This window comes from Salvelinus sp. IW2-2015, unplaced genomic scaffold, assembly GCF_002910315.2.
Source record: "Salvelinus sp. IW2-2015 unplaced genomic scaffold, ASM291031v2 Un_scaffold6565, whole genome shotgun sequence".
NCBI lineage: Eukaryota > Metazoa > Chordata > Actinopteri > Salmoniformes > Salmonidae > Salvelinus > Salvelinus sp. IW2-2015.
Genome location: NW_019947827.1, coordinates 1 through 10,816, shown reverse-complemented (window position 1 = coordinate 10,816; position 10,816 = coordinate 1). Strand labels below are relative to the sequence as shown.

Below are 10,816 nucleotides of genomic sequence, written 5' to 3'. Positions count from 1 at the left end.
ATTTGTGGTCATGGAACTAAGGTTCTAGGGGCTCCAGCAACAGGAGTATTAAACTACGACTCGTGTGTATGGGTATCTCTCTTCAAGTTGATGGATTGCGTCGTAATAGCTAACCGCAGCAATCTGGGGTAAGTATAGGGAATTCGTAGTTCAATCTCACAGACGTGTTATTTGTGTAGGTAACTCTTAAGATGGCAAGAACTAAAGTGATGGATGTGGAAAATTTCGGTTATCAGGATGAAATGGAGTAGAAATCTACAGGTACTGTGTGGTATGGAGCATCTGATTCAGCGGTGGCAGATAAACTAAGTTGTCTAGTATGCTTGTGTGAGAACACTTAGCAGATGTGTAATTGTCGCTTGAAATATTTGCAAGCAGAGATGGAGTACGTACAGCTGGGGAAACTCTCAGCAGCGAAGTGTAAACTAGTCTGTTTTGTAGTATTATGGACATTCTACTTCAGATGGGTTAGTCAGTAAACTACAGACTGTGGTGTATGGCATCTCTTAGCAGGATAAAATCCTCTTGTTATCTCGTCAGCGTGTGCAAGTATACAAGCTTACCATGAAATGTGTGTATGGGAATCTCTTCGAGTGTGTGGCTAGTTATCAACTAGTCAAGCATAGTGTAAGTTTGTGTAATGGAATTGCTCTCAGCATGGAGAAACTATCAGACTGATGTAGAGTTAAGAAAGTGTCTGGTTACAGCTGCATAGACTACTCTTCGGTAGCGTCAGCGGGCAGTAGAAACTACAGAACTGTGGTGTCAATGGACATGTCTATGGTCGGAGCAGGGCAGTCAACTAAGCGCGTGTGTACTGCGGAATCTATTACACATGGAATAAATGAGGTGGGAACATAGCTGAGTAATACACAGCTAGTGTGTATGATCTCTTCACTGCATAATTGTGGTGTAGGAATCAATTGCTGACGTAACTCAGAACTTGGTTAGAATCTTGTAGCTATTTTGGAGTCCAGACGTGTGTGATGATTCTACATCTCTCCAGACTGTGTGTAGACTAATCAGCATGGTAAATACTGACGGGTGTATTGAATTACAAGCAAGGAAACTAGTGTCATGGGAACTATCACAGGCACTACACAGTGATTGGATTCATGTGTTCTTGTTCCTTGACTTAAAAAATAGGAACGAAGATCGATAACGTGTCGGGGATATGTAACATACAAGATTAACCCGTAATGCACTTGAAACGATGTCGGTCTGTGGTCGATGAGTGGTGCGTAGGTGCACTTGGGGAAACTGGATCTGGGTAAGAAGAAACGCAGAGGGAACTTTAACGAGCTCTCGTCGTCTCTGTATCACGAAATGTCATCAGAGGTGTTGTTTTTCCAGTCGTGGGAAAAATGGCAGTGTGACGTGTGACGAGGTCCGTGTCACTGGTTGCTCCATCAACCGTGACACATTTCCTGCGGACCTTCCTGACTGGACTGGAGGTCCTGGAGTGGAAGTGTACAATATTCGTGCCAAATTCAATGCAACATTTTTAAATGCAAGGTGCCCATAAAAAGGAGGAAACCCCCAGGTCCTGAAAGATACACAAAAAATGTAATGGATCTCACAGACACTCAACACGTTGTCAGATTCACCAAAGAGCATATGGCTGTATTTCAGCTAGACACTGCAAGCAAAACATCTAAGAGTTCAATCAGGAAGTACAAAAACAGGAAGTACAAAAAACAGTGTAAGGGTAGACAAACCATTGGCTTGCCAACCTGCTGGAGTGGTATGATGATTAATAAATGTTGTGTGGTGAACAATACTCAGTCTCACCGACAGATGGCAGCAGAGAGGCAGAGTTCTGATTTTCACTGAAGAACAATACTTAGTCCCACAGACAGATGGAAGCAGTCACACTCCTGAATTTCACTGAAGAAACAATACTCAGTCTCACAGGCAGATGGAAGCAGTCATACTCCTGATTTTCACTGAAGAACAATACTCAGTCCACAGACAGATGGCAGCAGAGAGTCACTCCTGATTTCACTGAAGAACAATACTTAGTCCCACAGGCAGATGGAAGCAGTCATACTCCTGATTTTCACTGAAGAACAATACTCAGTCCCACAGCAGAGGCAGCAGAGAGCATAGTCTGACTGATTCCCACTGTGGAACAGATTGGGGATTGTATTGTTGCTGCCCCCAAGTGACAGAACAACAAGGCCGGTGTTCACTTGGCGTGAAGAGAAATGTTTATAGCTGTTATTTGGCCTTTATTGAGTCTTAGCATATGTGTTTGTGTTTTCTGTCCTTTGTTTGTTGTTGTGTTTTTGGTCCATTCTCTAAATACAGTATCTTCCTCATGTAGACATTTTGAGAAAGACCGAAGTCATTCCTGTAACCTAGGCGACACAGGCTGCATTTTTACACAGACAGCACAATTCTGATTTATTTTTCACTAATTGGTCTTTTGACCTACCAGATCAGAAAAATATCTGATGTGAAAGATCTGAGTGATCGGTCAAAAGATCAGAATTGGGCTGCCTGTGTAACGCAGCCATATAGTTCTAGCCTACGTCAGCCGCTGCATTTTTTACATTTAGATAACTATACAGTGACGTCTCAGACACAGGAACTCAACCTATAGATACATGTAGGTCAACGTGTATGTTACAGCATCAAGGTCTTTAAGAATTCCTATTCCTAAAATGAACTATACACTGGAGCGTACAAAACATTAGGAACACATTCCTAATGTTGAGTTGGAACGAGCAGGTGTTCTTAATGTTTTGTCCACTCAGTGTATGTCTGCTACAGAGGGAAAGGAGAGAGCAGGTGTTCTTAATGTTTTGTCCACTCAGTGTATGTCTGCTACAGAGGGAAAGGAGAGAGCAGGTGTTTCCTAATGTTTTGTCCACTCAGTGTATAGGCTACAGAGGGAAGGAGAGAGCAGGTGTTCCTAATGTTTTGTCCACTCAGTGTATAGGCTACAGAGGGAAAGGAGAGAGCGAGGTGTCTTAATGTTTTGTCCACTCAGTGTATGTCTGCTACAGAGGGAAAGGAGAGAGCAGGTGTTCTTAATGTTTTGTCCACTCAGTGTATGTCTGCTACAGAAGGAAAGGAGAGAGCAGGTGTTCTTAATGTTTTGTCGCCACTCAGTGTATGTCTGCTACAGAGGGAAAGGAGAGAGCAGGTGTTCTTTGTTTTGTCCACTCAGTGTATGTCTGCTACAGAAGGAAAGGAGAGAGCAGGTGTTCTTAATGTTTTGTCCACTCAGTGTACGTCTGCTACAGAGGGAAAGGAGAGAGCAGGTGTTCCTAATGTTTTGTCCACTCAGTGTATAGGCTACAGAGGGGAAGGAGAGAGCAGGTGTTCTTAATGTTTTGTCCACTCAGTGTATGTCTGCTACAGAGGGAAAGGAGAGAGCAGGTGTTCCTAATGTTTTGTCCACTCAGTGTATGTTCTACAGAAGGAAAGGAGAGAGCAGGTGTTCTTAATGTTTTTGTCACTCAGTGTACGTCTGCTACAGAGGGAAAGGAGAGAGCAGGTGTTCCTAATGTTTTGTCACTCAGTGTATGTCTGCTACAGAAGGAAAGGAGAGAGCAGGTGTTCTTAATGTTTTGTCCCACTCAGTGTACGTCTGCTACAGAGGGAAAGGAGAGAGCAGGTGTTCCTAATGTTTTGTCCACTCAGTGTATGTCTGCTACAGAAGGAAAGGAGAGAGCAGGTGTTCTTAATGTTTTTGTCCACTCAGTGTACGTCTGCTACAGAGGGAAAGGAGAGAGCAGGTGTTCCTAATGTTTTGTCCACTCAGTGTATAGGCTACAGAGGGGAAGGAGAGAGCAGTGTTCTTAATGTTTTGTCCACTCAGTGTATGTCTGCTACAAGGAAAGGAGAGAGCAGGTGTTCCTAATGTTTTGTCCACTCAGTGTATAGGCTACAGAGGGAAAGGAGAGAGCAGGTGTTCCTAATGTTTTGTCCACTCAGTGTATGTCTGCTACAGAAGGAAAGGAGAGAGCAGGTGTTCTTAATGTTTTGTCACTCAGTGTACGTCTGCTAAGAGGGAAGGAGAGAGCAGGTGTTCCTAATGTTTTGTCCACTCAGTGTATGTCTGCTACAGAAGGAAAGGAGAGAGCAGGGTGTTCTTAATGTTTTGTCCACTCAGTGTACGTCTGCTACAGAGGAAAGGAGAGAGCAGGTGTTCCTATGTTTTGTCCACTCAGTGTATAGGCTACAGAGGGGAAGGAGAGAGCAGGTGTTCTTAATGTTTTGTCCACTCAGTGTATGTCTGCTACAGAGGGAAAGGAGAGAGCAGGGTGTTCCTAATGTTTGTCCACCTCAGTGTATAGGCTACAGAGGAAAGGAGAGAGCAGGTGTCCCTAATGTTTCCACTCAGTGTATGTCTGCTACAGAGGTAAAGGAGAGAGCAGGTGTTCCTAATGTTTGTCCACTCAGTGTATAGGCTACAGAGGGAAAGGAGAGAGCAGGTGTTCTTAATGTTTTGTCCACTCAGTGTATGTCTGCTACAGAGGGAAAGGAGAGAGCAGGTGTTCTAATGTTTTGTCCACTCAGTGTATAGGCTACAGAGGGAAAGAGAGAGAGCAGGTGTTCTTAATGTTTTGTCCACTCAGTGTATGTCTGCTACAGAGGGAAAGGAGAGAGCAGTGTTCTTAATGTTTTGTCACTCAGTGTATAGGCTTACAGAGGGAAAGGAGAGAGCAGGTGTTCCTAATGTTTTGTCCAACTCAGTGTATAGGCTACAGAGGGAAAGGAGAGAGCAGGTGTCTAATGTTTTGTCCACTCAGTGTATGTCCTGCTACAGAGGGAAAGGAGAGAGCAGGTGTTCTTCAATGTTTTGTCCACTCAGTGTATAGGCTACAGAGGGAAAGGAGAGAGCAGGTGTTCCTAATGTTTTGTCCACTCAGTGTATGTCTGCTACAGAGGGAAAGGAGAAGAGCAGGTGTTCTAATGTTTTGTCCACTCAGTGTATGTCTGCTACAGAAGGAAGAGGGAGGAGCAGGTGTTCTTAATGTTTTTGTCCACTCAGTGTACGTCTGCTACAGAAGGAAAGGAGAGAGCAGGTGTTCCTAATGTTTTGTCCACTCAGTGTATAGGCTACAGAGGGGAAGGAGAGAGCAGGTGTTCTTAATGTTTGTCCACTCAGTGTATGTCTGCTACAGAGGAAAGGAGAGAGCAGGTGTTCCTAATGTTTTGTCCACTCAGTGTATAGGTACAGAGGGAAAGGAGAGAGCAGGTGTTCTTAATGTTTTTGTCCACTCAGTGTATGTCTGCTACAGAGGAAAAGGAGAGAGCAGGTGTTCCTAATGTTTTGTCCACTCAGTGTATAGGCTACAGAGGGAAAGGAGAGAGCAGGTTTGTTCTTAATGTTTGTCCACCCAGTGATTCTTGAGGAACGTACCTCTTAGATGCTTCGTGAGCTTAGTTCAACTGTCGTATCCCATCAGCATTCAAAATATCACCTTGTTTTACACGATTTGTTTGTAAAACAAATGGAAATGGAAATGAACGCTGTATAGCCTTAAAACATTGCTAAACTATCATCTTGATATTTTTTCTATCAGGTAGTTGACTTGCTATTCTAACACATAAAAACCTATCACCCCCACACCATTGATTTTGTAAACAGCTGAAAGATGGGCTACAGGAATTGTCATCCTCTCAAACTCAGCGACAGAGCTTTGTATACAAGGACTCGCCATCCATTATATAACCAGCAGCCATACCATCCTGCATCCCACTGCTGGCTTGCTTCTGAAGCTAAGTAGGGTTGGTCAGAGGGTTGGTCCTGGTCGGTCCCTAGATGGGATACCAGATGCTGCTGGAAGTGGTGTTGGAAGGCCAGTAGGAGTCACCCTTTCCTCTGGTCTAAAGAAAATTATCCCAGGGCAGTAATTGGGGACATTCCCCAGCAACCTGGGGAATAGTTACAGGGATGAATGAGCCAGTTGTAAGCTGGGGATGATTAGGTGACCGTGATGGTATGAGTACCATGGGATCTTTAGTGACCACAGAGAGTCAGGACACCTGTTTAACGACCCATTCAAAAGACAACACCCTACACAGGGCAATGTCCCCAATTACTGCCCTGGGATACTTTTCTTTAGACCAGAGGAAAGGGTGACTCCTATTGGCCCTTTCAGCTGTTTACAAAATCAATGGTGTGGGTAGTGGTAGGTTTGTTATGTGTTAGAATAGTAGATTGCCCCTTTAAGCCTTCACGAGAAATCCAAAATATCCAACACTGTTTATTATAGGAATGGACATTTTAGAGAATATATATTATGATTTATTTACGGAAGAAACCAATTTATTGTCTTCTGGTGTTTAAAAAAACAACTATATATAAGTGTAATCAACTTGCTGTATTCTTCTGTTWGTAGATAAACACACCATCAACCTCACAGTATTTTACTAAGCAGGAAGTGTCATTTTTTTWAAGCATTTGAGTTKAATRGGATTGTAAAATGTCAGCTATTCATAAATATATAAACATAAAGCAAGAGGAAAATGTAGTAACGATGAAACAAGGTGATCCGAGTTAATTATATAAGCKTGTGAGATATGTTATAAGGGCTCYGATCAGTCCTGGATCACGCACATTTCAGGACACAGAGTTTTACTAGTCAACACAGTCTGTGTCCGTCTGTTAGGGAGATGTTGTAGTCAGGATCTTATGAATCTGTATCCTGTGTATATATATTAATACATCATGATCTCTTTAGGAGCGTCCTCTGTGGGCCTCTGCTGCTCCTGTCTGTGTGTGTAGGCAGCGTGCTCATACAGGTAGACCAGGAGGATGGCGAGCAGACTCAGCACCATGTAGGGGATCAGCAGGTAGTATCCCACCTGGAACTCTGAGGTCTTGTCCTTCAGGTAGAATGAAGCACTTCCCACGTCGTTCCTCACCAGGTCTTCAGACATTTCGGTCAGCTGGACGTTCACTACGTACAGGATGAGCACCAGGAAGGAGATGCACGCTGGAGAAAAGAACAAAAGGGAGGTTAAAACGAGTACTACTACTATTAGTACTACTACAGCTAGTTCTACTACTATTAGTACTACTACAGCTAGTTCTACTACTACTACTACTAGTTTAGTGCTACTACAGCTAGTTCTACTACTACATTAGTATACTAAGCTAGTTTCTAACTACATTAGTACTCTACTACTGTACTACTATACTAACTTACTACTACTATTAGTACTACTAAGCTAGTTCTACTACTATTAGTACTACTACTACTACTACTGACTACTACTACTACTATAGTACTATACAGTAGTTCTACTACTATTAGTACCTACTATACTACTACTTATAGTATACTACTACGCTAGTTCTACTATATTTAGTACTACTACAGCTAGTTCTACTACTATTAGTATACTACTATATTGTACTATACTATTAGTACTACTACTATTAGTACTACTACTACTAGTCTGTTAACTTAGTTCACAGAGTTAAAACATGTTCCATCATATTAGTACTACTACTACTATTAGTACTACTACTATTGTACTACTTATATTAGTACTACTACTACTACTACTACTATACTACTGTTACTACTAGTTCTACTACTATTATTATACTACAGCTAGTTCTACCACTATTAGTACTACTACTAGTCTGTTAACTTAGTCACAAGAGTTGTTTCCATCATGTTTATCATTTATTTAATGCAATTAATGAATCCATGTAGTTGTTTTTTTTTTATCATTAATGAACTAATTAATTTCATATAATTGTGTAACATGTTTATATCAGACAGTACACAGAGAGAGGGGATCAGGCCAGGAGGAGAGACAGTGTGAAAGGCGGTCATAGGGCTGAACCCACAACTCAGGTATTTCATTGGGACTAAATAGGGCTTGAACCCACAACTTTCAGGTATTTCATATGGACTAAATAGGGCTTGAACCCATAACCTTCAGGTATTTCATATGGGACTAAATGGGCTTGAACCCAAACCTTCAGGATTTCATATGGACCTAAATAGGGCTTGAACATAACCTTCAGGTATTTCATATGGGATAAATAGGGCTTGAACCCAAACCTTCAGGTATTTCATATGGACTCAAATAGGCTTGAAACACAACTCGGTTCATTGGACTAATAGGGGTTGAACCACACTTCAGGTATTTCATATGGACTAAATAGGGCTTGAACCACAACCTTCAGGTATTTCATATGGGACTAATAGGCTTGAACCACAACACTTCAGGTATTTCATATGGGACTAATAGGGCTGAACCACCTTAGGTATTTCTATGGGCTTAAATAGGCTTGAACCCAAACCTTCAGTTTTCTATGGACTAAATAGGTGTTGAACCACAACTACCTTCAGGTATTTCATATGGGACTAATAGGTGACCAAACCTTCAGTATTTATATGGGATAATAGGGCTTGCCACCTTCAGTATTCATATGGGACTAATAGGCTTGAACCCACAACCTTCGGTATTTCATATGGGACTAAATAGGGTGAACCACAACCTTAGGTATTTAATATGGGATAAATAGGGAACCATAACTCCGATTCATATGGATAAATAGCTTGAACACAGACCTTCAGTAATCTAATATGTGCCGTTGATGCTGCCTCTTTTTTGCTGATTGATGATGAATGATGTGAACTCTATTGATCTTACCACTGGCAGAGCTGCATGTGTAGAGCCCTATGGGTCCATGACGTCTGGTAGGGGTTACTACGCTGTTCACGATGATGAGGAGCTGCAGAGAGAGAGCAGACACAGGGCCAGGGGTGATCACTATGCCGTGGAGATCTGAGGACTCACCTGTCTCTGCAACTTCTCAAACACTACACAGGCAGACCAACAACAGGCAGGTTGGAATATACAGCAGTATTAGGGGAGTTCCACCAAGGGCGGAATTGTGGTATGGATATTTAGCACCTTTTTTCCAATATTTTCTATCTAGAACTAAAAGGGTTCTTTTTCGCTGTCCCCATAGAGAACCTTTTGAAGAATCATTTTTGGTTCCAGGTAGAACACTTTTGGGTTCCTATGAACAATCCTTTCCACAGAGAGTTCTATATGGAACCAAAAGGGTTCTACCGGGAACCAAAAAGGTTACCCTATCGGTACAGCGAAGAACCTTGTAACGTATACGCTGGGAGTCGGGACAGCAAGTTCCGGGGGAGTGATTTAATAAATAAATGAATATTGAAAAAAACAAGAAGCACAAGTAGCGTAGAGACATGAAACATATGACCAGAAACAATAACGCGTGGAAAGAACCAAAGAAGGTGACATATATAGGGAAGGGTAATCAGACACGGTTATTGAGTCGGTGAGTCTGATGAGGTGCTGTGCGCGTAACGATGGTGACAGGTGTGTTAAAATGAGCAGCCTGACGAACCTCGAGCACGGAGAGGGAGTATACGTGACCACCTTTTTTTGGAGAAAATATAAATGTAAATGGGGTCCGAGGGGTCCTCCCCGTAATTGGAGGGGTATTTTTGACCGGTATACGTCACACCGTTCTGCTGTTTGGGTGAACGCCACACCGTGGACGTACCTAACAGCAGGTTAGGGTTAGGAGTACCAGGTTAGGTACAGGTTAGGAGTACACAGGTTGGAGAGCAGGTTAGTACTGCGGTTAGGATACAGGTTAGGAGTAACAAGAGGTTCAGGCGTACACAGGGTTAGAGACCACAGGTTAGGAAGTATGCAGGTTAGGAGTATGCAGGTTAGGAGTACACGTTAGGAGTAGTTATGCAGGTCAGGAGTTACAGGTTAGGAGTAACAGGTTAGGAGTACACAGGTTAGGAGTAGATACATGTTTAGGAGTTAGGAAGTATGACAGGTTAGGAGTTAGGGTTAGGAGTCAAAGGTTAGGAGTATAACAGGTTTAGGAGTATTAGGAGTATACGGTTAGGAGTACACAGGTTTAGGGAGTATACAGGTTAGGTGTTAGTGGTTAGGAGTATAACAGGTTAGGAGTCACAGGTTAGGGGTATACAGGTTAGGGTTAGGGTTAGAGTATGAGGTAGGAGTATACAGTTAGGGTTAGGATAGCATAGGTTAGGGTTCACAGGTTAGGAGTATAGGTTAGGAGTATAGAGGAGACAATAGGTTAAGGAGTTAATAGGTTGGAGTAATAGGTTAGGTTAGAGTATACAGGTTAAGTTAGGTTAGGATATAGAGGTTAGGGTATACAGGTTAGAGTACACATAGGTTAGGGTTAGGTTAGGGGTATTACAGGTTAGGGTACATAGGTTAGGGTTAGGGTATACAGGTTGGAGTACATAGGTTGGGTTTTGGGGTATAACAGGTTAGGAGTACATTAGGTTTAGGGTTAGGAGTATACAGGTTAGGAGTATACAGTTAGGGTTAGGAGTGTATAGAGGTTAGGGGGTATACAGTTAGGGAGTACACAGGTTTAGGGTTAGAGTAATACAGGTTAAGTATTGAGGGTTAGGAGTATACGAGTTAGGGTTAACAGGTTAGGAGTTACATAGGTTAGGGTTAGGGTTAGGGGTATACAGTTAGGAAGTAATAGGTTAGGTTAGGGTAGTACAGGTAAGTGAGTACATAGGTTAGTGGTTAGGGGTATCAGGTTTAGGAGTATACAGTTAGGTTAGTTTAGGAGTATACAGGTTTGAGTATACAGGGTTAAGGTAGGGTTAGCAATATACAGTTAGGAGTATAAGGTTAGGTTTGGTGTAGGTTAGGTATCAGGTTAGGGTTAGGAATATACAGGTTAGGAGTATATACCAGTCACATACATTGTTGCATTATACACGACCGAAGGCAACATTATTGTTCTAGAACTTTAACACACAGCACATTTCTGCACACTTATAGGGGC

General features: G+C 42.4%; 1 protein-coding gene across 1 annotated transcript; it reads right to left on the bottom strand.

Moving 5' to 3' along the window:
• Positions 1-6,252: 6,252 nt before the first annotated feature.
• LOC112078946 (clarin-3) lies at positions 6,253-8,716 on the bottom strand (the record flags this gene model as incomplete). The annotated part of the gene is made up of 2 exons (XM_024145049.2): positions 6,253-6,956; positions 8,635-8,716. Coding segments are annotated over 2 exons (360 nt in total), but the record flags the coding sequence as incomplete, so codon positions are not given.
• Positions 8,717-10,816: the final 2,100 nt, after the last annotated feature.